Source organism: Eucalyptus grandis, chromosome 10 (assembly GCF_016545825.1).
Source record: "Eucalyptus grandis isolate ANBG69807.140 chromosome 10, ASM1654582v1, whole genome shotgun sequence".
In the NCBI taxonomy this organism is placed as follows: domain Eukaryota; kingdom Viridiplantae; phylum Streptophyta; class Magnoliopsida; order Myrtales; family Myrtaceae; genus Eucalyptus; species Eucalyptus grandis.
Window position 1 is genome coordinate 9,084,230 of NC_052621.1, and position 24,586 is coordinate 9,108,815.

Below are 24,586 nucleotides of genomic sequence, written 5' to 3' on the forward strand. Positions count from 1 at the left end.
CAGAGATAGAGAGAAATTCCACAACCCCAGTGACATATGCAAAGCCCCACAAAGAAAAAGGAGTAACCGAACCTCGTCCAATGCAATTACTTAACACCCACAAAGCGAACCATCACACCCACAATGCCATTTCGACAAAGTTCACTCCTTTCACTTTCTGACCTCAAAAATCGATCATCACGAATCGGAAATTCAACGTCCCCAAGGCAAAATCACAACCCCAACGCGTACACAGAGAGAAAGCGTTCGCGGATACAAATGCAACCCAAAATCTGAAAACCCAAGAAAGCATACCTCGAAGGGCCACGCAGAGAACGGATCTGATAAGGCGCGAGAAAGGGTCAAGAGGGTAGAAGATCCAGAACTCGGATTCGCTCGCACGTCGCATCAAACTTCGGTCTTTATCAGGTCTTCCTCGAACGGAAGGCAACGGAAGGCAAGGTTCTGAGAAAAACGCTGTCGTTTGGCGTGTTCCCGTTGGCAGCCGTTGAATGCGACGGCCCCAAACAGGGGCCGAAGCGCGTCGTATTGCTTAGGGGAAGAGTTTGAAGTTAAAAGCAACATCTTTTCAAGTCTAACAGCTGATATTATGTTTGGTCATCTGGATTTTTAATTAGAATAAAATTGAATAAAATAAAATATAAAATTTTGAAATTTTTTTATATCATATTTCATTATTTAGTGTATCATAATATTAAAATCGGATATATTCATATCATATCACGTAATCTAAGATATCATTATAAATAGATATGGTAAAAATCTTTTATAATATTATTCTTTAATTTATTTTTCTTATTTTTTATATTATTTTATTTATTATTTTTAATCCCCTTTCATCATTTTTTAATAAAATTTTATCAAATAGTAAACTGTACTAACATATCTAAAATACAAAAATACCTAAAATATATAATAAGTATAAATATATAATTTATAAATTGAACGTTTATTATAAGATAGAAATAAAGTTGAATATATAAATTAAAATAAGATTAGTTAAAAATAAATTTTTATTTTTTTATTTTTTATTTTTAAAATTCAAATTCAAATATTATTTATATTGAAATATAATTTCAATTTTGTTAATTTAATAAATTTGTTATTCGAGAAAAATAATTTTTCTGCATGGGATAATTTTATCCGACTTATATCCCCATTAAATTCGATTTTATCATGTTTTGAGTGAGTACTAAACATAAGATAAGATAAATCATATCATATTCCGAATTTTATCCCGACTACCAAATGCAGCCTAATATTAATTTGAGACATTTTGGTAAACTCTGAATTTCCTTGTCCCTGTCCTTGCATTTCCATATCATGGAAAAAATGCTCGTGGCCTTTGACTTAGTCTTTTTCCGTTCGGTACAAGTTATAAAGCGGGTCTTGCCCGCTTTTCTTGTTACTTTTTCCCCTACTTCTTTCCCCCGTCATTTTCTAGAGTGGATTAGAGTCAAAATTGGTTGGTTATTTTATGGTTTATGCAAGTAACATCCAATTACAATTGCTTCACCTACTAATGGATTTTATAATAATTGAACAATTCGGTCTTTCGGACGATACAGATTAACGTATCATTGCACACATTACAGACAGGAAGGGATGCAGTGTGTGAAAAGAAGAAGAAAAAAAAAATTGTCTTCGGCAGCGCCAGACCAACAGCCGCGTGGATCAGGTGCCCATTCTTTGACATGTGATTGGCCACCACATTAAATTACTCGAGCGAAAAGAGAAGCTTTACTTAGACCAAGCCACCGCGTCGATTTCTGTTTGAGCACTCCTGTACAACTCGAGTCTCTTCGCAAGGGCAGAACGTCGTTCCATGACTGCCGGATCCTCATTCAATAACGATGAAAGACGCTTTTGCTGCAGAGCATTTTTAGATTCAGTACAATAATGACTTGATGAAAAAGAACATCTGGAGAAATGGTCCCATTCTCACCTCCATTGCACCAAGTTCAGTGAAGAAACGGTCGAGGAGGCATCGTTTGGCTTCCCTTACTTGACAGTGCACAATCGATTTAGGAATGGAGTGGCGCAGGGTTGCACAGACCATATTGACGTAAGACAGAACTGTCGATCCTGTTTTACATTTCGTGAAAAGGAACTTCAACAATCAGTACAAAGGTAACATATTATTCTTAGACCGACCGATCGTCGTAGTTTCATCATGAGAATGATTGACAAAGAGGAATTCCACATATCTCACCTATCCTCCTGAGATACGCATCGTTGTATCTGTCGAATAGTGAATGCGTTGGGTTGCCACCCTTCTCGACATCTTGAGGGAGCTTCCGGAAAAAGTCAACAGTTAGGTAACTACATTCCATGTCGACCAGCTTAAGCGTTGCTTTCTTGCTCTCTTCCCTCATTCTCTCAAGCGAATCACAAGCTGCGTTTGTGACTTCCACTCTGAGACCAGGATACTGCTTTAGCTCCTGAAGTAGAGGAAAATATATAGTGTTAGCCATACTGCCTGTATATGGGCAGGTGGGTACTCTGGTCTTGATATATGTTAAAGGTTTATGTGATTCTTACTAATTAAAGAGAAGTGACAATAGAAATTAAAATTATGCTTTAAAAAAGCAAGAATTGAGAATGAAATTATTAATCTTCTATAACAACAAGATGCTCAAAATGCAAATTAAATTCAGTGTGTAGAGACCAGTAAGTATGCACCAGAAATTATTAAAACAACCAGGGAATCTAATTGGGAAAGCGAACACCATCCAATCTCAAAAGCAATTCTCCAGAAGTTGCTTCATAAGCCCAATTCTATTATTTCCCTTCTTAAGGTTGAAAATTGAAGGTTTTGCTTCAAAACAATAGAGACATAGATGCTCCTAATATCCTCTAACATACCGATAAAAGATCAAAACCCATAATATTCAAGATGCTCAAGACCCACTTGATTTACGATTGTTTCCATTAAGAATGTAGAAAACAGGGCAGTGGATTCTATGATAATTGCGGACCCCTCAGAAGGAATACCTGATGAAGTAATTAAGTTCATTATTATCAGGTTTGCACAAAATGAAACACTATCTCTATCCCTCAATATTAATAAGGTATCAAAATTCCATAATGCTTTGTCGTTCTCAACTTTAGCAAAGCTCTCTTTATCCTCAGGCGTCTTAGTGACCCAAGTCCCAAAAGGGTTCAAAAGTCCAAAATGTGATACTGGAGTTTAAGATCCATCCCCAGTGGTCAATTGGCAAGTATTCTCTAGCCCATGTGTCTGGCTCTGGTCAAATTATATGGTGTTTCAAATATTCACAATAGGCATTCAACAACGGAATGTGAGAACATGCTGTATCTGTATTGAGAACCCAGAAAGGGGCAACAGTGCTTTATATAAGCTTTGTGCACTATAGGTCCTTCAGTAGAAACTTGAAAGAAATATAGCTCAGTAGAAAATGTACCAGTGTTTCACTAATAGCCTTGTGCACTAGGTCCTTCAGTAGAGAATGAACCTGAAGAGAAGCAAAAACATGGGTGACCATATTCAGTGTTTTATGCTTCAGCCAAAAATATTCAGTGTCCATAGCAAACACTGCTACACACTCATAAGCACCTCCAGTATAACACAATATAATCGGCAAATAAACATATTGTAAATTACTCGGTAATTCCAAAAAGTGACACAGAATCATGTGGAGTATCTGTTACTCTGAAAATTCAAACCAAGTTTCTCATTCACCATCATAAAACCATGTCTAAGATAATTCTGATGAACAATAAACCACATCAAGTTTTGCACTCAACGGTTCTTCACATTTTGATCACAAGACAAACCGACAAGACTACCGTATGCATTTCAATACCAATTACTTTATGTAAGCTTCTAGGTGTTAAAGCATACCGCATCAACAGCAGCCTCAGCAGGACCTCTGATAGTTATTAAAGAAGACTCGATCAAACGGCGATATCCTTGTTCAGGAGCTATTAAATGAGGTTGGTATCCATCAGCTTCTGTAATGAGCTTCTTTATATTTTCCATGGAAAGTTGTTTGTCAAATTGCAGCCTCTTAAGAGCAGCAGGGAGCTGATTATCGAAAACATTGTAAATCTTATCACCTCCAGAGCGCCTGCACAAGAAAATAACATCATCTTTTTCATTATTACAGATATGCATAATGAGGTGGTTAGGCCAAGAAGAATAAACTATGATACATACACGCCATCTAGATGCTCCTTGTAAATTTGATCAAAAAGACGACATATCTCCATAATTGAATATAACTTTCCCTGCATTATAGTGAGATCTTCATCAGTAATACTTCTTGCAGCATATGAACTTGAGGTGTATAGTCATGCTATTGGCATTCCCTGCCTAAGTGAAAATTCCAACCCGTGAATAGTGTAAAGCTAGCAATGGGATAGTTAGTCTTCATAAAAAGAACCAGTAGAATGCAACTGATAAACTAATCTAGCATGGGAAATAAATAAGACACATACTCCTGCATCTGAAGCTATAGGCTTGCCAAGACGATTCAACTCAGTCTCAAGCTCAAGAATTGTTTTGTTAATAAGGGACTGGATGCCCGGTATTTTGGTCTTGATCACATTCTCCAATTGCTGCAATGAACATGACAGAATTAGCAGATGAAGTTGAATAAACGGTTGCACAAAGAAATGATTACGATTTTCCAACCTTCGAAAGCATTTTTGCTAAATGCTCAGAACCCATTCTGTGTGCAAGATGCTTGTATTCAGGAGTACCAGAGAAATATTCTCGCTCTCTGCGGCGAGCAGCGATCATGTCGACGTTCTTGTTAATATCAGCTTGGGACCGGTTTACTACCCCAATCCAAGGAAACTTAAGTCGATATGCTTTCCCTTCTAATATCTAAGAAGCCAAAGTACATCAACTTCGGTAGTTAGAATGCATCAAAAGGAGGTGCTCATAATTGCAAAAAGAGCACCTAAAATATAAGTCAACATAATAGAGATCTTAAAGCATGAGGACAGTTATGGTTTTTCAACTTACTGCACTCAGATCATCATTATGTTGATTAAATGAAAACTAAATGCAGAGAACAACAAAATATTCCCCATTAAGAGTAATTAATAGAAATCATTATTTTTCTGTAGAAAAGATACTATTCAACTTACATCCACAGCATCCGTTCCCTTATCCATTAGATCGATCTTTGTCAAGACTCCAAATGTCCTCTCCCCTAAAAAAATCATCGTAGCAACTTAGTTACTAGAGAAAAAAAAATGCATGGAGATGTAGATAGAATGCTGCAAAGACGGAATTTCATATTTGCACATCCCTGCAAGAGTTACATTGTAGGAGATCTAACGGGAAAACAGGTAACAAGTCCAAGGACCATACACAAACATGAAAATTTAATCATGGAGAGAAGGAAAATTGCGCAGGGAAAGAACAAAATAGAAATTTTACCTGTAGGATCTACTTCACGAGAGATCTTAATTGCATCAGATGTAGCAAGATCTTGATTTGCAGGTGAAATGGCAAGAATTATACAGTTAGGCTGCATAAAGAATCAAGAACTAATAAATTATTTGTTGTCTTCTTTGGATAGTTCCAAAGATAGTCATCACGATGCCAAATAGTATGCCTATTTAAGGAGACAATAATTTAAATTTTCAATCATAAAAATCATGAGGGAACAAACTGTTCACTTAAGAGCAAAAATCATAAGTATGCTATAACTTCAATAAAGTATGAATCTAAACATTATGAAGCTGAGAGGCCAAACTATTTAAGGAGACAATAATTTAAAATTTCAATCATAAAAATCATGAGGGAACAAACTGTTCACTTAAGAGCAAAAATCATAAGTATGCTATAACTTCAATAAAGTATGAATCTAAACATTATGAAGCTGAGAGGCCAAACTATTTCTTTCAAATACCAAGAGGCCCTTTTAACACTAAACCAAAGTGAACTCTGAACAGGTGCTGCAAAATCTAAGCATTTGGATGCCTCTCCGAATGACAGAAAACAAGTGCTGCAGAAGGCTGCCTAAAACTTTTAAACAACAAACTTCACCCTTATGCTATTCATGAGAGGTTATGCAGGATAAATGAAATCAAAATAAAAATAAAAATACTTCTGTTCTTCCTCGTGGACCCAAAAACAGTTCTTATAATTGATAGCCAGAAGTGTCTTCCAAGCATTTGCTCAAAATTCACCAGCTTATAAGATCAACAATCAGTTGTATGGATGAGAATCCTTACGTTTAGCTAACCTGTGAAACCTTCTAGTAATAAAAAAGCATATTGCAAAGTAAATAACAGATAAAGTATGATGCACAATACCTTCTCAATGTATGAGCGGACCATGTTCTCAATTTCTTGTACAATGCTGTCCGGTTGGCCCTCTTATTTTCCAAAGACATCAATTGGAAGAGACCAGTTAGTTTATGATGAAAACAGTGTAAGCTATTTATGTTGGCATAAATGAATCAAAGTATATGCAGCGGAACAAAAGATGGTGTATGGTTTCTAATATCAGTTCACAGATGAAATTCAGCACAAGAACTGCGATGACCGAATGGACTTGTTGTATCCTTACAGGAACCAAACTTTTCGACTCTAGGGACCATCAAGTTATGGAGAAATCTCAATTCAACTAGCAAAAGGAAAAGAAATTTGCAGCTGAGATAAGATGTGACTTACCAACAGCAACCTTTGTGAGCCCAGGAAGATCAATCAAAGTCAAGTTGACAACTGCCAAAGATAAATGATGCAATAAGCACTACAAACTGATCATGAAAATAAAGGCTATAAAATAACAAGACTTGATTTGAGTACAACAAGTTGTAAGAGATATGTCATAGCAATTGGACAGAAGTAAAACAAGTTGTTACAATATAATGTCATAGAACAATAAAAACACAATCTATAATTAGGTGTTTGGCCAAGGAAAGACATACCATTAGGTGAATATATACTAAGATGGATTGGAACACTTGAAATTTGCTTTGAGCGACCAGTCTCTCGATCAGTTTCATCTGCGATCTCCTTTCTCACAGCAGCTGCATAATTTCAATTGACATCGGCATGTAAGCATCTAGAAACAATTTTCTCCACCCAAATGAATCTCTCGTTTTGTGTGAGTGCGTGTGTGCATATTATGCATGTGCACATGTGTAGAAGTACCAACATTGGGGTAAAAAATGTGTGTAAGTACTATGTCTACATGCCTCGATTTGTATCCGTAATTCATGATTATGACACTACTCATGCAAATAGCCAGAAATATAAGCCGGGCTGAGCTCACAGACTGGTGCAATCAGAAGCATGATGCTGTGTATAATAACGCTCTGGGAAACTGGCATTCTGTAGATTCTAATATCCCCACAACCAAGTGAGTCAAGTGCAGTGCATGAGAAATGAAGTCTGTGTGAGCAGTAAACTCCAACCAAATGCATATGGTTAATGAACTTGAAATTTATCATGAAGAACTCACAGAAATCAGTGAATCTCTTTCGGGGAAGGTGAAGGAATTCCGCATATTCTCTGCTTCCTTCTTCAATCTTGTGAAGCTGCAGCACAAGAGGACGTCTAGTAACAATACCTGCACAAATCGTTCATGCATCACTTCCCCAAATTACGGTCTTACGAAGTAAAAACCAAAGGTAAGAAGAAGAAGCTGAGGTGCCATTGATTACCAGAGCCACGAGGTAAGAAGTCCTTGCCGACAACGCTCTCCAGCACCGATGACTTCCCCGAACTCTGCACGACATCACAAAGCGAATCAGAGCAGATACACGAGGCTGGAATTAGGAAAAGAAGATTGCTTTATCATCAAATTATGTCCTTTAAGCCTCTAGCGACGTTGCAAGGGGGAAAAACGTATCGGGTAGTATAGTATAGCTCCTAGTTCCTACTTCGGACAAGAAGAAATCTCGAGTAAAAGCTCCTACTTCATCGGACATCATTTTCTACAGTCCTAGCCAGCACTCGACAGCAGCGACCAAAAACACACGAGACACGCGGACGAGGAATCATTAAACTCGAGCGACAGATCGCCCATGAAACGACTGAGAAACCCGCTCTTCACACATCGAATTGAAGCTAAAGTCAAGCCCCCATACGAAAGAGCGTTCGCGCGAATTCAAACGAATACAAAAAGCAGAAGCGAACGGCTCGACAGAAGAAGCCCCGCGACAGGAGCGAGCGATTCGCGCGACGAACAAGGGCGAGGAAACATCGCCAGATCGCCGGACCACAAGCGAACGAAATCGCCAGCGAAAGGAAACGCGGCTCGACCGGATGAGCTACGAGCCGAAACGAAGCTCATCACCCAACGGCGGCGAGAGAGAGAGAGAGAGAGAGAGAGAGAGAGAGAGATCCGGAGGGGGGACCTGGCCGCCGACGACGGCGATGGTGGGGAGGGAGTCCCAGAGGGTGGGGAGGGCGCTGGTGTCGCCGTGGTCGCCGAGGGCGGTGCAGGCCCTCTGTATCTTGTTCACCAGCGAGATAAGGTTCTCCATCCCCTCCTCCTCTCGGTGCTCGACGGGCCGGATCCGGATCCGCCGGCGGCAATGGCGTCCGGGGGGTGGTCGAGATCGGCCTGGATCCGGCGACCGCGCTCCGCCGGCAAAACCGAGCAGTTCTAGTGAGAGAGAAGAGAGAGAGAGAGCTTCGCGTTTTTTGAGTTTGAAAGTGTAGATGAGAAGCTGAGGAGAGAGTAGCAGTGGAAAAGACTCGATTTTGAAGTTGAAAATTCGGACGCAGATGCAAGAGAAAGGGAGACTTCGGAACGACTTTTATAGGGGTCAAGTCCGGTCATTTTATTCCGGGGGGGAGGGGGAAATAAACCTCAAGCTCTACACTACAAATGGAGACAATATAGATATCTACTTCTTCTTTTTCCATCAGATGGCAGTAGACCCGCCTATCGGATAAAAAATAAGACCCAAACTTATCCATTCTACCAATTTCGACATGAACGACATATTTTCATGCAATACAAATTTAGTGGTCCGTACTCTACCCAACCCATATTAGTAAATTACTTTCGCATTTTAACTTGATTTGGATAATCCATGCTTAAAGTGAGGTGAGAGCTTGAAATGAGTGAAGTACAAACGAGAGTGCAAAGGAAATAGTCATTCAGATGGATTAGATTTGTGTAAATTATAAACTAATAATTTAACACTAGAATTATTTTGAGTTTTATCATTCTAAACTCATTTATGACTTATTTATGAAAAAATCAACTCGTATAATAACTCGGTTCATTAAAATATGAGTTAAAAGACAGGTCAAAATGGTGGACGATATTATAATTGTTGAAATTTTACCCCGAACCTTTTTTTTTCACTTAAATTGAAATTAATCATAAGTCTTCCTTACCACCCGCGAGGGTGGCTCCGTTGGTAGGCTCCAGGACTTCCACGCTGGAGGCCTCTGGAGACACTTGGCAACTTACCGGGTGCGTGGGTGGTGGTTTCTGTACTCCCCTCGTGAGGTTTACTCCCGATTATCGGTTGTGCGGGATTTTCATAAGTCTTCCTTTTATTTTTCAATCTAACCGTTCTATTAAAATGGACGAGACCGCCAATAACTCATACGAGGTCAAACCTAATTATAAAGATTTTATGGCATTGGTTGAAATTGGCTTGATGAAAAAGAAAAATGAAAACTATAAAGCATAGGCATATACATAGAGAGGGGGTCGAGCGAAGATTAGTTTTGCCATCTGTTCCGCAATTGAGGGGTTGCTAGACATCAACGAAAGAAAGACGAAGCGTACTTGTTGATGGCTGGATCGATGGCGGATGAAAGGATCACAATTAGGTTACTCTGGTCGAAAAAAAAGTTTTTACTTATCAACAGTGTTACAAAACATAAGAAAATGCAAATTTCAGGAGGGCAAAATGCAATCGATGTGCAATGACTCAAAGTTGCAAGTAGGGTAAAATTATTTTACCCCCAAAAAAAATACAAAAGATGATTCAAAAAGACTTGATTAAACTGAATAATAAAAATAAAATAAAAAAAATAAAGATGTGACGATATTGAGCAACGGCTAAAAACAACACAGCGGTTCCGGAGACTTAAGAGAGTTCATGTTGGCCGGCGGCTCTGTTTGGATCCGCTTCGCGGTTGTATTGTATGCATGTGAAGCGCAATCTGGCGAGCATTCACGCGTCGTGAAGATATAACAACTGCAGAAGTCGCTGTCTACCGCACTGATGCGGTGCGTTCGGGCATGGAATTTGGAGGTTCTTTCTTCATCAAATTCTCCAATCCGCACCGCGTGTTCTTCGACTAGCCCTACATTCGAGAATCGAATGTGCGATGAAGAACTCGCTTATCGCGCCGAGCTCGCTTTATGCATCCCATCCCATATCCTCTGTCCTTTTAGAGTCCCGTTGCTTTCACGAAAAATATGATTTTTTGGAAAATATTTCTCAAAAATAATTTCCCAGAAAAATGATAATATTTTCGGTTTTTGGTCAAAACCTAAAATTTAATTAGAAAATGTTTTCATTATTTGGTATATAAAATCTAATGTGATTTGATTTTTCTAAATAAACATATACCATCCGAGTACGATGCACTAGTAACTTGCGCTTGGATAGCCAAGGAACTGTGTGCAAGCAATAAAGTCTCGAACCTAGCCTTGATGGACCCCAATTAGGGTGTTGGGGATCGAGGCACGGGCACCTTGGTCTTGAGCGTAGCCTTGACGGACCTAAGCATGAGCATAATGTCTAAGGGCCGGCCTTGATGGACTTGGGCACAACTTTTGTAGACCAAGCCCCCGATGTTGGGGATTCGAGCTTGGGTATCAAGATCCTGCACTCAATTTTTGTGGACTCAAGCCTAGGTGCCAGGTCATCAGGCACATACACTAAGACCTTCCAATCTACCTTGATGGACCTAAGCACAAGTGTAGGCATAGGCATGAAGATCCTAGGCCCAAGTGGCAATGACCTAGTCTTGGACACTAGGGACCTAAGAACCAGCATCAGATTACCATATTTAATTGTAGAGTTTCAAATTTAAGTGTTGATACCTAATCATATTTTGAATAATTCTCAATTTTTTAAAGAGAAAATCATTTTCATTAATTAAATCGCAGGGTTTTTTTAAAATCATTTTATGTCGACTCAATTTCATAAACAAACTAAACGTTGCAAAATGACTTATTTTCCTAAGTTATCATTTTTAAGTATAATATAAATTGTCCACGGCAACAATTTATATCTAAAAATTATTATGAATGACAAAAATATGTTTTATTTATTTATTTTCATGAGTAATAAAATTATTAATTTTTTAAATAATTTTTAAAATCATTCTTTTTTGTCCTATTGAAATAAAGGGATTGATACGACAAGTACGGTGGATGATTTCTAAATCACTGGACTTGAATTTAACCCAAAACAGAAGAAAAGAACTACCAAAGATCAACACGGATGACGAATATTTTTAACGTGTGATTTCAAACTTCGTAGTCTGCGATTAGAATTAACACGCGATCGCTAAGAAAAATTTGATAAATCCGCCGCTCTGCTGCTTAGTTGCTTAGTCAAATCCATGAGTCTCTTCACCCCAACGGCACACGAATGACACAGAATCTGTGGGTTGTAAAGTAAAAGAAAAATGAGAGAGGGAGGAAAAAAATAAAAATAATTGAAGTCCTTTGGAATGATTATGGTGAGGAGAGAACTGCACTGTTTGTCTTTCACTTCGCCCTTTCTCCCCTCCTCCTCCTCCAATCAGGAGAGAGCCGTTGCGGAGTTCGAACGCGTGGAATTTCAAAAATTCAAACGAGACATCATCTGACCACGGATGACGGCATTACCGACCAATTGGAGCGGAGGGGGGGTCATTCATCATCATCGGTATCTCCGAAACGACAGCTTCGTGGACATCCCAGGAAAAGACTTTCGGACAGGCATGCCGGCGAGCTCTCGTGCGTCTCCCAAGCGTCGGAAATGGGAAAGAAAGTCCACGGAGTGCCCATCCGGGGCAAACCCTTTCGTCCGCACGCGTTGACTCGGCTGAGCGGTGAGGAACGAGGCATCGGCAAATCGATTCGTCCGGCTATTCCCATGCGAAAGGCACGTCCCATTCTGGGATTGCGACGTTCTTGTTTTCCCCTATTTACAACTCGAGTCGACGAATCGTAGAGTGCGAGTCCCGCATGACAAGGGAGGGGTCGCATTCATGGTAGAGATCACGACCACGAGGGTAGTACCGAAAGCAACCCGAACGACACGATGAAGGGCAGACTCAATCCGCCATTCCTATTTTTCGATATCTTATCCATTCCTATCATTCAATATCTTATTGCCGACACATTCTGACCATTTGGAGATGATGTTAACATATGTTTGTTTAATCATTCTAATTAAGGCGAAAGATTTGGGCGGATGCCTTACTAGTTGTACAAACAATAGCCATCGATGTCGTCTTACTCTGACCATTTGGAGATGATGTTAACATCTATTTGTTTAATCATTCCAATTAAGGCGAAAGATTTGGGCAGATGCCTTATTAGGTTGTACAAACAATAGCCATCGATGTCGTCTTACTCTGACCATTTGGAGATGATGTTAACATCTGTTTGTTTAATCACCAATTAAGGCGAAAGATTTGGGCGGGCGCCTTACTAGGTTGTACGAACAATAGCCATCGATGTCGTCTTACTCATCACACATCATCACTTGACAATCGTAAAAAGCATGTCACAATGACAAAATCCTCTTAGCAAATGCATGTCAGCGGGTTGATCACAATGGAGACATGATAGAGGAGATTTTCCCTCCATTCCTAGTATTCGATATTTTATACCTGACATATTCTGACCTTTGGGGATGATGCAAACATCTCTTTGTTTAAAGCATTACAATTAAGGGCGAAATATTTCCACCGTTGCCTTATGGGGGTCGTATAAACAACACCCATTAAGTTGTCCTAACCCGTTTGGTTCGACTTTGAGGACATGCCCTTGGCCAAATGCAAAAATCTTTAAGGTAAAGAGATTTTCGAGAATGCTCGGGCATTTGGCAAATTACACATTAGAAGTGACTTGTGTAAAAATACTGTTTGGCAAAATTTATTACAAAATAGGCTTTTGCTTTTAATTTGTTTTTATCTGAAAATCAAATCCGGCGGCCAGCGGTGCCCGACGGCCAAATCTAGCCTCTAAATGACCTAATTCGTGCGAGCCGAAGTCGGAGTGCAAAAGCAGGGAGTTGACGCGGTGCTACTCGCGCTCGTCGAAGAGGATGGATATGTCGCAAAAGAGGAAGGCATCGACGGTGGAGACGGAGGTGGCAGCGAGGCCGATGGAGAACTCAAAGTCGGGAGCGTCCTAGAACACTGAGGCGGGAGGCCCGTCGGGTTGGTCGAAGGGGGGTGAAGGCCGGATCTAGCCTCCGGACCACTAGATCTGGCGGCTTGAGGCTTGGTTCTCGCGAGCCGAAGGAGTCGACTAGTGCTACTCGCACTCGTCAAAGGGGATGGATCTGTCGCAGAAGAAGAAGGCGTCGACGGCGGAGGCGGAGGTGGCGTCAATGACAGAGGCGGAGGCGGAGGCGGCATCAATGACGGAAGTGGAGGCGGCGTTGACAACGGAGCGGCAGCGGAGAACTCGAAGAAGTCATGGGGAAGAAGGTGAACGATGCGTAAACAGTAGAGCTTGCATTGGGAGAATGCCAAATGCTCAAAGCTACCCTACCTAGCATTGGGCTTTGAGCATTTGGAATGCGGGGCATTCAAAAGCCCTTGCCAAACACCCAAAATTTCTCATCACACGACATCACTTGGCAATCACTTGGCAATCGTAAAAAGCATGTCCCGATGAACAAAAAGCTGTTAGCAAATGCATGTCAGCCATTTGATCACAACGAACACGACAGAGGAAATTTTCCTTCGTAGCGTAATCGCTAGGAGATTCTTATTGCATGCCGTATCAGGAATTATACATCAAGTCACCAACAGGATATAACAGGTTAAGGAGAAGCTTCAAGCTAGAGCAATTGACTATCTCAAGGGCTTATTCCGAGCATTTTCACCTTATTTGTTTTCTTTTCTTTTTTTCTCTAGCCTAATTTTGTGCCCGTTCTAAGACTCGATAATTGGTGACCTTTTTGTACACTGAAGACTAAATTCAGCAATACCTAATACGAGAATGCCAAAATCCTCAGCTATCAGTCAGTCGAGTCGGGGGATCCATAGCCATAAGGGTTCTTGCTGGCCCAGTTCCATTGATCTCGGCACATCTCCTCAATGCCATATTTGGCCCTACAACGACAGTCAAACCAATGTATGAGATAAGGAGTGTAATAATTAATTCTCTTTCACAGAAATCTAATTGCTGGGCTTCGTTTTTCACAGTTCCAGAGACTTCTTTCACAGATATGTGAAAATTTATCTCAAAGTAAAGATTGAAAAGCCATTTCAATTAACAGGATAGCTAGAATGACAGTCAAGCAGCAGATGCAACTCATTCAATTGGCACTAGAGCAGACATAATGCTTCCTAAAAGTAAGTAAAATCATAGATCACCAAATACATTCATAAAACCAAACAGGAATCCCCAGATGGCATTCTTTTCCAGAGTCAGACTCAAGGAGGCATAGAGCACAACTCAAGCCAGCCCATTTCTCCTCTTGATTGTGGTATTCACAAGTAGAGGTCGACATTAGTAACACTAACCTATAAGCTATGCATAGCAATATTAACTCACAAACTCTTTCATGCAGCTATCATATGGCCCAATTACTTACTTCCAGTTCAATTCGTGTTCAGCCTTTTCTGTTGATGCATATACAATTTCAGCATCACCTGGTCGGCGCCCAGCCTTAATGAGTGGAATTTTCTGGAACAGGAGAAAGGAGAAAACATCAATGCGATAAACAAGTCAATGGAGAAATCAACTCATCTCAAAAGGAATTGCTGAACAAGGAAGACATGATGAAGGTGGACACCGAGAAGGGATCAGGCTCACAATCAGCTCGGATGATTGAGAGTGTTATCAATACATATAAATTTGTATGGGTTCTGCTGCATCATCCCGATCAACTGAAACATACCTTTCCAGATGCCTTCTCAAATGCAGCAACCATCTCCAAGACTGAAGTTCCCTTCCCTGTTCCCAGATTATACACCTCACACCCTGACAACCAAATATGATCAGGAGAAAAGATTAACGAATTGACCTTTCAAGTCAAAGCACAGAATCTCAAAAGAATTAAATTAACGTGTGGATAGATTGTGTAGTGAAACATTCTTGCACCTCCTATTTAGGGCACTTACATGAAATGTTCTGGTTGTGAAAAAACTTCATATTCAAATAAAAATCCTTGCAAATCATGTCATAATTTGTCTTATGCACGGTTTTGAATCTAATTTGTGTGGAGGGACGTTAAGTAACGCCCTACTTGTGGAGGTGACAAAGGATGGTCACAACCATGCAGACACATCACAATCAAATTTCGAGTGGCCAGCCACTGAATAGAAGCGGTACTTCAAATATAAAAAAAGTACAAGTTCTCATACCTATGCCGGGTTCTTCAAGCTTTTGCAATGCAGCAATGTGTCCATCGGCTAGATCAACAACATGGATGTAATCACGAACCTGAGAAGACACACCCAGACTTGGAATCAGTATGTAGAATAGATGATGCATCAAGCATAAAATTTTTGCTTGTTACTTTCTGCAGATGACATGAGCGAACTCAAATAACAATAAACAATTAAATCAGGAAGACTCTGCATCGACAACTTGAGCACAGCAAAGATCAGTTGTGTACATCTGTTCACTTATATAAATGAGATTGACTCCTATCATTAATGAGGTGCATGAACAAGTTATACAACTCATTATAGACCTCATAAGTCATACTAACCCAAGGGACAAAAGCATGGCATGAAAAGACTGCATTAGAGTACTGAAGAACAGTGAATACCATACCCCAGTACCATCCTTCGTTGAATAGTCTGTTCCATAAACTGTCAAAGCAGGTCGTCTTCCGACAGCAACTTGCTGCACAAATGGCATTAGATTGTTTGGGATCCCCCTGGGATCCTCACCAATGGAGCCACTAGGATGTGCACCAACTGGATTGAAGTATCTCAACAACATTATCTTCCATTCAGAATCTGCCCGGTAAACATCACGGCATATTTCTTCAATGAAAAGCTGGAAGAAAGGCAATTGCGCATGTTTTAGATGTACCAGAAATCAGGCAACCAAAAAAGAAGTTGGAATAATTTTCCAATAGTAAAGAAACCATACTTCTTTGTCCATTTTCATGTCTGTAAGGGACACAGCATACATCTTCCATTGAGGGTCGTTGAATTTTATTTTATAAATATTAGTTAAGTAACTAGGCTTTTTGGGTGTCGCTTATACTCTATAACTAGAGCCATCAATCCACTCTTTCATCATGCGATTTAGTAAAATTGTAGCCTCTGAGTATCTCTCTCCTCTCTCTTAAAGATTCTAAAATACTTATACAGTATCAAAGCTCCCAAGAAAGAGGGACTCCAGTCAAAACCTAGCTTTATCTTTCTTCTTGATGTCAGTCTTAAAAATAATAATAATAATAATAATAAAGCACCCTCATTCCAGCTATCATCTTTTCTACTTTGGCACTAAGACCACTAGCATTCGTCATTCCGAATCTTCTTTTTTGTCCACTGGTCTTCATCCTCCAGAGCAGCCACAACCGGATATCTTCAAGAGCAGCATTGTCGTCCTTTGCAGTCTCAGATCTGCTCCGGCTGTCTCGGAAGGCAATTCCATCTCGTGAGCCACTCGTCTCCCCATCGTCAGAGGCAACTATCACCATTCACTGTGGTGTAATCAATCCTGTCACCGGCATCCTAGTGCTAGTGAAGCCTACCACAAGTCAAGCCACTCTGCTCTCTAGCTTCATTCCACTCCGCATCCTTCTCAATTGTGGTAATTGGTTCTGCTTCTCCGTCAAAATCAAGCTACTATCCTTATTACTTTGCTGGTCTTGGTCTTAATTTTCTTTTTCTTGTTTTCTATTCTTCTCAAACCCCAAAGAAGGAAAAAAAAAAGAGAACACTTTTAAGGGGCCTCTTAGTGCTCCAATCTGCAGCACCTCGACTTCAGAAACTTCCTATAATTCTGGTCCTCTAAAATCTCAACAAGCCTACTATGGAGTCTGGCATACCTTCATCGAGCTATTAAAGTCAAGCACCATAGGGTGATGTAATTCTGTTTGCCGTAATTCATGGAGTCATGTTCTCACGCGATTTTATCATTGTCATCCATGAAAAGAAGGGTGTCAACTTTCCGGACTTGATTTGTCTTCTCAGCGCTTTTGTCAAATCCAGAGTTGACATGAATTACATTCAGTTTGTTGTGTAAGGTCCAACTTGCACAATTATCTCAACTTTGATATCCACATCATTATTTAGTGTGAGGTTCAACTTACATGGCACTTAGGTCACATCCTATCAACTGCAAGCTGGATCCTCCAGCTTGAGGAGAGTTTGAAGTACATATAAAATATCCCTCAGGAGTTAATAGGTGATTCTAAATTAGGTAATAGGTTCTTGGGGGTCTCTTATGCTCTCTATATAAAGTCATCTATGTACTCTTCTATTGAGTCATTTCGTAAGGATATGCCCATCGAGTTTTTTCTCTCTCCCTCTCTTTAGAAGATTAGAATATTTACAATTTGTTTAAGTTCTTTCCCTATAGTGCAAAAAAAACACCAAAAAAACTTACTAACCCGCTAATTTATCAGTCTTTTTGTTCATGTGCCATTACATAATTGTGCTATTTGTATGAAAGAATATCTTTCACTCACCTTGGTTCGTCCATATGGATTCGTGGCAGAAACAGGGAAGTCCTCTGTACATGGGACCTCCTTTGGCCAACCGTAAACAGTAGCAGATGAGGAAAACACAAGCTGCAATGTTTCACGAAAACCATAATTTGGTTAATTGAAGTGAGAGATCATACAAGCGTGCATCTCTAAACTCACAGATCATGCACTTCGAGTGTGCAGAGATGTGGGCGAGACAGAAAGAAAAGGAAGAGAGCAAAGGAAACATGCACAATAGCTTAAGATTAAGTGAGAACCGCACATGAAAACCTAATTCAGTACTTCTCTCCACATCACAGCCAGCATACCAATAAATTCTAGCATATCAAATACCCTAGAAGGTAGCACTTCAGTTTGTACGTTAACACGAAATCACTTGCCTCTCGAAAGTTTTCAACCAAAATAACAATAGCCTAACAACCAGATTTCTTGAACCACAGTACAAGATAAGGCATACAACTGAACCCCAAAAAAGGGAAAAAAAAAAAAAAAAAAACAAAAATGACGAAATGACGCATGGTCAAGATAATCGAAGTACCACACCTTCTTACATCCATGAGCAGCCATGACTTCCAGCAAGATGATGGTCCCATTGAGGTTATTGTTGAAATAAAGCAGCGGCTTCTGCACACTTTCACCTACTGCTTTCAATCCAGCAAAGTGTATGACAGCATCAAATCTGGACAAAACAGGACCCGACCACAGTCAAAACAAGCAACACTAAGGAGGCACAAAGAAGGCGCCTTTCCAATCCTCTATCACTTCAAATCTCCTGAATTACATGAATCAATCGATACAGTTCTACTCTAACACCCAAATTCGGAGAATACCCTATGTCGAATTCTAAGGGGCCAATGAAATTACATACTATGCGCATGGCATGGAGGTTCCGGAAACGGAACCGAAACGATAAATAATCGCAATGTCATCTACGGTTCATACTTGGTCGAGGAGAACAATTTCTCCAGCGCCGGTTTGTCTCGGAGGTCAACCTGCGGATTAAGAGCAGCCACCACAGTCAGAAAGCCAATCGCTACCATAAATTCAACAACCGCCGTTCGCACGAAACCACATCAAGGACGAGTTCCCCGTCGTAATCAACGATCAAACGACAACGACTCTCGCAGTAGTGTTCTAATACCAGTCACGCTCACAGCCTCGCGCACGTCCGAACCGCGAAAATTCAAAAAATTCCTCGAAAAAATCGCGACGAACGACCGGAGAAGAGAACACGACGCGGCGGAGCCCAACCGTAACGCTTTTTTTTTTTCCCGAACTTTAAAACGGCCGCGCTGGCCGAAACACACGCACGCACGCACGACGTCGTTTTGCGAAGGAACGGACCTCGTGGAAGGAGAGGTTGGGGCCGCGCTCGCCGGCGAGGTCGCGGACCCGGTCGAGGGCGGCGGGGGAGGAGTTGTCGAGGTTGTCGACGACGACGACGCGGTGGCCGCCGAGGAGGAGCTGGAGCACCGTGTGGCTGCCGATGTAGCCGGCGCCGCCCGTCACGAGCACGCTCTTCGCCATGTGCGCCTAGAGATGGAGAGAGAGAGAGGAGCAAGGAAGGAAGGGACGAGAACTAGAAGGGTCGAATTTGGCGTGTGGGATTGCAGTAGCGTTAGCAGTGGAGAAGACGAGACGAGAAGAGGAGAAGCTGGGGGAGCGTATTAAATTGAAAGCGAAAACCGTGAGAAAGTAAAAAGGCGTTTTTCCGCTTAGAGAGAGAGAGAGAAAGAGAGAGAGCGGGAGAAGATGACGGGTGGCCACGTGGAGATGCGGCTTTTCTTTGTCGGGGGCGGGAGCTGGTGGGGCCAGGAACGTGACGATTCTCTCTCTCTCTCTCTACTTTCGTCTTCTTCTTCCAGCGCCCAGCGCGGCCGGTCGGTCGGGTGACCGAACTTTCGCTGCTCTTTCCTACTTTAAAAAGGGGCGGTCCAATCGTTGATTTTCGACGTTGGCAAATCTTTGACCGAGGTGGGCGTGGAAATTTACAGATGGGATAATGAATGCCTAAACTTTAGTTTAACGCATAACGTGGCCTTCAAAATTTTAATTTATTCAAGATAATCTTTTAATTTTAATTAAATATGTAATGTAATCCCTAAATTTTAAATTAATTTAATATGATTGATTGCCTTTTGACGTGTGATCAATATAATTCCCGAACTTATGAAAATGTTTGATATTGTATTTTCATTAATTGAACGACAATAAAAACATTAAACATTTTTAAATATTTCGAGGATTAAATTTAATATATATCAAAAGTTTACGGATCACATTTAATGAATTAAAGATCTTAAAAATTACACTACAAATGAGTTAACATTCAAGAATTGGTGTCAATCATGGCCATTAAAAGATTGGTGTCAATCATAGGCCATTAAAAATTATATTGCAAATAAGTTAAAAATTCACAGGTCATATTACAAATTTAGTGAAGGTTTGAAAATCATTTATGTCATTTTCCTTTTATAAATTGGTGTCAATCATAGGCCATTAAAAGATTGGTGCAAGTTTATTCACCTACGTTCACAAAAAAGAACTTAACACGTCATATCTTGTTACCTACACATCTTCCTAATTTGTGTCATTTATCTCTCCGACATTCGGCAACAAATCCAACTCAATTCCATTTAAGTGAAAGAGGGTATTTATTCACATGTCCTGTCTTCTCTCCGGAGACGAGCAAATCATTCATGTCCTACTTTCTAAACCTTATTTTTCACCCTTGTAATGTTAGCTTATCATGCAACTTTCACCTTCGTGCACGCCATAATTTCCATTTGAACTAGTCGTTCAGTACCTTCATAATTGATAAGAGAGACTAGACGTGTTCGTGAGTCAAGCATCTGCCCTAAAGCAGGGCTCGGCCGGAGTTTCTGCGCCATGGGGGTTTCGCTCGCTTTTTACCCGGAAAGCTAGCTCGGCCTGAAACATTAGTCAGACTTGAGTCGAACTTTCCTAGAAAGGCGAAAATCACGGGTTCAATTTTCATTTTTATTCTCGATCTCAGAGAACCTTGGTTAATCTGCAAATGACGGATTCGGGTTTTTACCCTTTTGGCAGTTGACGCTTCATTGGCGCCTCAAAATTGACCATTTCAGGAGTGACAGAGAAGTGTTTGAACTCAGTTCAACTCCTTTTCAGTGGAGAAAAGATAAAAAGAAAGGGAAAGGTCCCAAAAAAGGGGATGCTTTTTTCCTTTTTCTGTACACCTTTATTCTCGTGGGGTGGAAAGACCCGGGACGGAAGAGCAAGCGCGGGTGCCACGGGAGTTGTCCCACGGACACTTCTTGCTCTTCTTCTTGTCTTATATGCAAGAGGAATCTGTACTTTGGAATTTTCATGGAGTCTTTTTAGCTTTATTGAAAAGGGAGGATGAAGTGCCCTGAAAAAGAAGGAGGGGGAAAGAAATTAAAAGAAAAAAAAGAAAAGAAAAGAAAAGAAAACTAAAGCCGTGCACTTTCAGTCTATCACGTAACTGTCCTCCCACGCTATGTTCCTCTTTCTCTCCTTTGCTCCAAAGTCTTTCCACCACTTTCTTTTTCTTTTATTTATTGGGCATAAAGTAAGGCTTTTTTTGCTTGGGTTGGATTCCTCCCCCCGTGGGAGACGTCGTCGTTTCCTCAACTTTCCTTCTACTTCTCGTGTCTTTTACCCGCGCCAAATCCGGCCCACCTCCGACACCCCATTTGTCTTCGCTCTCGTGTCTTGTTATCCTAACGGAATCAAGGGGCCGGTTACGACAAATTTTGACGTGGTCGTGCTCATCTGGAAGAGTGACGAGTTCACGTGGAATGGATTCCACCTGAAGATTCGCGTTTTTGTCTCGTCATCCCGAGCTTGGGTTCCCATAAAATAAAAGATAAATAAGAAGGAAAAAAACAAAAAGATCAAAAGATCAAAAAAGGCAAGAGCGTGATGGAGGTGCGGGGAATCGAACCCCGTGCCTCTCGCATGCGAAGCGAGCGCTCTACCATATGAGCTACACCCCCGTGACGACTTTGGTCTCTTCATTTTTATATAATACTAAATCAAGTAGATTGCCCGCAACAACCTTTACTACGTTTTACATTCTTGTACGTATATAATCTGGGGGTGATCGGTTCCCGGTTCGGTCCGGTTCCACCCAAGAACCGGGAACCGGACGGAGGACCGGTTCCCACTTTTCCTGACCGTGGACCTGACCGACTGAGTCTTGGAACCGTAACCACCGACCAACCGGTCCGTCCGGCTCAATGAACCATCACTTGTTTCATTTCATAAACCTCAGAGGATTGCCCCCGAATCAATGAATCAATTGGCAATTAAAATTTTCACAACTTGTGGAGAAAGAGAAAATGTACCAATTTTGACAATGGAAAGGCATTTCAGTGTTGAGCAAGGCCGAAGGCAAGGTTGTGAGAGGGGAAGGTGTCGACGTCAATGCTTAAGCAACTTGATCGAAGCTAGGCATGAGGCGAGGCTGCGACTACGGGAGGCTACGACTTACTGCTACATGCTTCGCACGACCTATCAGCAGACCCATTTAGAGACTAAACAACCAAGCAAACTCCAATGAGACCACCACACCTATATCAAGTGAGATCATACTGAAACAAACGCTACAAAAAGACAGTAATCTAAAACCGACGAAAGTGAAGCCGAGAAACGCACCTATGTCAGTCAGGAGGCAAAAGTCACTCCAAAGAGCAGGAATGCACAGATCTCGAGCAAAGCATAAGAGGAAGAGAGCCAAGCGTAAATGCGCAGATCTCAGGCGAAGCAAAGGAGGAAGTGAGCCAAGCGTCAGAGCAAGCAAGGCATCAAGGCGAGGCACTCGCCAGCATTAGAGCGAGCGAGGCGTCGGGGCGAGGAGCTCGAAGAAGGAAGAGAGCCGAGTGTCCGAGCAAGCGCGGTATGAGGCGAGACCTCGTGGATAGGCGCTCGGAGGAGGAAGAGAGCCGAGCGTCAGAGCGAGCGAGGAGTGAAGCGAGGCATCGGGGCAAGGAGCTCGGAGGAGGGAGAGAGACGAGCATCCGAGGGAGCGAGGTGTGAGGCGAGACGTTGTGGCGAGGCACTCGGAGGAGGAAGAGAGCTGAGCGTCCGAGGGAGCGAGGTGTGAGGCGAGACGTTGCGACGAAGCACTCGGAAGACGAGAGCCAATCGGCACGACTGAGGCGTGAGGTGGCGAGGCGTCGAGCGAGCAAGAGGAGAGGGGTTACGGTTTTGAGAGGGAAAGGCAAAGTGAGAATTGCCGCCGAATTGGATTGCAAAATTTGGGAGTTGATGTGATGGCTACTGTAGATTAGAGTAGAAACTAAATAAAAGAAAGAGAGGGGTTAGGCTTACGAGAGGGAAAGGGAAAGTAAGAGTTGCAAAATTTGGAAAAGAAAATATGATGTGATGGTTACTGTAGATAGGTTCAGAAACTAAAAAAAGGGGGAGGAATTAGCTTAAGAGTTACGAGAGGAAAATGAATATGGTGATGAGTACTGCAAATTAGTTTAGAAACTAAAAATAAATAAATATATATAAATGGTCGGTCCGGTCCGGTCGGTCCGTCGGTCCTGTTCCGACCCCAAACCGGAACGGACCAACACCGGTTCCAAAATAGGAACCTGAGACCGGACCGAGACCCTCTAGAATCGCCGAACCGACCGGGTCCGGCCGGGTCCGCCGTTCCTTCGGGCGGTTTCCGTTGCACACCCCTAATATAATCTAGATTTCTCGGGCTAGAATGATCCCAACCCCTTTCGCGAGCATCGAAGGCCGAGCGAATTAAAGCCTACACCACGTCGAATATACCCCGGTAATCACATTACTTTCCCAGTTTTAAGGGAATTTGGTGCGTAGATTGTGGACGCAATGCTTATTTTCTCAGCCTTTTCCAGGCCGCGACTGGGGGGACCCGTTAAGCACGGCGTTGCCTTAAAAATCTTGTAAATGGTTTAGGACAACATCGGTCATTGCACGGGCCCTCAGCAGTGACTCCTTAGGGCCTTAGGCCTATTTGTTAAAAAAAAATTCTTTTTTGTTCCAAGGAACAAAGAAATAATAAAAATGTGTTTGATAAAATTTTTGTTCACAAGAATAAATCTAAAACATAAACAAAAAGTAGAAAAAGTAGTTTTTTATTTGTGGAAGCAATTTTTAGAATTAATTTTTCTCTATTTCTTTTTTTTTCTTCTCTTTCTTTTCTACTTCTTCTTATTCCTTTTGGCCATGCCGGCGATTGGCTAGACGAGGGTTGGCAACCTTGCTGGAGCGTTGCCAACCCCCAGAGACGCCGAGTTATGGCGAGGCTCGTCGGCCCGAGCCTCACCGTGACTGGGTGAGGTCGACCTCGTCCAGATTTGGCAAGGTGAGGCTGGGCCTCGCCAAGCTAGGGCCAGACCGACCTTGTGCTACCTGAGTGAGGCCGAGCTTTACCAATCGAGCCTCACTAGTGGCTTGGTGAGGCTCGCTAGGACTAGCTGGCCTCCAGCGAGCTTATCAAATGTCACTCAACCGATCATCGGCCAAAAATAAGAAAATAATAAATAAAAAGAAATAAAAAATTTAAGAATTTTACTAAACGTATTTTTATCTCGGGAATATAAATTTTGGAAAGTTATCAAATGCGTTTTTTGCAAAAAAATTATTCCCGAGAATAGAAACAGAAAACATCATTTCTCATAAAAAATTATTTTCTAAAATAGAATCATTGCTAAATGCGCCCTTATTCGTCAGTAACTATTCATTATGAATTAGCCGAAAGGAACGAAGGAGAGAGAGAGCGGCCTGGCAAATGA

The 24,586-nt window shown here is 41.5% G+C and overlaps 2 protein-coding genes and 1 non-coding gene across 3 annotated transcripts; all 3 read right to left on the reverse strand.

The window, feature by feature from the left end:
- Nucleotides 1-1,496: 1,496 nt before the first annotated feature.
- LOC104443998 (dynamin-related protein 5A) lies at nucleotides 1,497-8,744 on the reverse strand. Its single transcript, XM_010057573.2, has 16 exons — nucleotides 8,346-8,744; nucleotides 7,650-7,713; nucleotides 7,448-7,555; nucleotides 6,912-7,013; nucleotides 6,655-6,705; nucleotides 6,295-6,356; nucleotides 5,414-5,504; nucleotides 5,119-5,183; nucleotides 4,658-4,852; nucleotides 4,462-4,581; nucleotides 4,181-4,251; nucleotides 3,866-4,091; nucleotides 3,426-3,476; nucleotides 2,213-2,441; nucleotides 1,946-2,085; nucleotides 1,497-1,869 (listed from the first exon to the last, which is right to left on the reverse strand). Exons 1-16 carry the CDS (start codon nucleotides 8,472-8,474, stop codon nucleotides 1,741-1,743), a joined length of 1,833 nt encoding a protein of 610 aa, XP_010055875.1. The 5' UTR covers nucleotides 8,475-8,744; the 3' UTR covers nucleotides 1,497-1,740.
- A 5,115-nt stretch (nucleotides 8,745-13,859) lies between these two features.
- On the reverse strand, nucleotides 13,860-19,473 carry LOC104443997 (UDP-glucose 4-epimerase GEPI48). The gene is made up of 9 exons (XM_010057572.3): nucleotides 19,155-19,473; nucleotides 18,753-18,802; nucleotides 18,354-18,489; nucleotides 17,793-17,894; nucleotides 15,920-16,147; nucleotides 15,505-15,583; nucleotides 15,039-15,121; nucleotides 14,733-14,824; nucleotides 13,860-14,247 (listed from the first exon to the last, which is right to left on the reverse strand). The coding sequence occupies exons 1-9, from the start codon at nucleotides 19,335-19,337 to the stop codon at nucleotides 14,154-14,156; spliced, it is 1,047 nt and encodes a 348-aa protein (XP_010055874.2). The 5' UTR covers nucleotides 19,338-19,473; the 3' UTR covers nucleotides 13,860-14,153.
- Nucleotides 19,474-21,735: 2,262 nt separating this feature from the next.
- On the reverse strand, nucleotides 21,736-21,808 carry TRNAA-CGC. The gene has a single exon. It is a non-coding gene; the product is annotated as a tRNA-Ala (tRNA).
- Between the last annotated feature and the right edge of the window lie 2,778 nt (nucleotides 21,809-24,586).

Excerpts from the sequence above, each read along its gene's own strand:
- LOC104443998 (XM_010057573.2), bottom strand. The coding sequence starts at position 8,474 with ATGGAGAACCTTATCTCGCTGGTGAACAAGATACAGAGGGCCTGCACC. Across the intron at positions 4,853-5,118 it reads AGGGAACGGATGCTGTGGAT|ATATTAGAAGGGAAAGCATA; the intron begins GTAAGTTGAATA and ends TTGGCTTCTTAG. Across the intron at positions 4,092-4,180 it reads AAGGAGCATCTAGATGGCGT|GCGCTCTGGAGGTGATAAGA; the intron begins GTATGTATCATA and ends TTTCTTGTGCAG.
- LOC104443997 (XM_010057572.3), bottom strand. The coding sequence starts at position 19,337 with ATGGCGAAGAGCGTGCTCGTGACGGGCGGCGCCGGCTACATCGGCAGC. Across the intron at positions 15,584-15,919 it reads CAACGAAGGATGGTACTGGG|GTTCGTGATTACATCCATGT; the intron begins GTATGGTATTCA and ends GTGTCTTCTCAG. Across the intron at positions 14,248-14,732 it reads GAACACGAATTGAACTGGAA|GGCCAAATATGGCATTGAGG; the intron begins GTAAGTAATTGG and ends CTGTCGTTGTAG.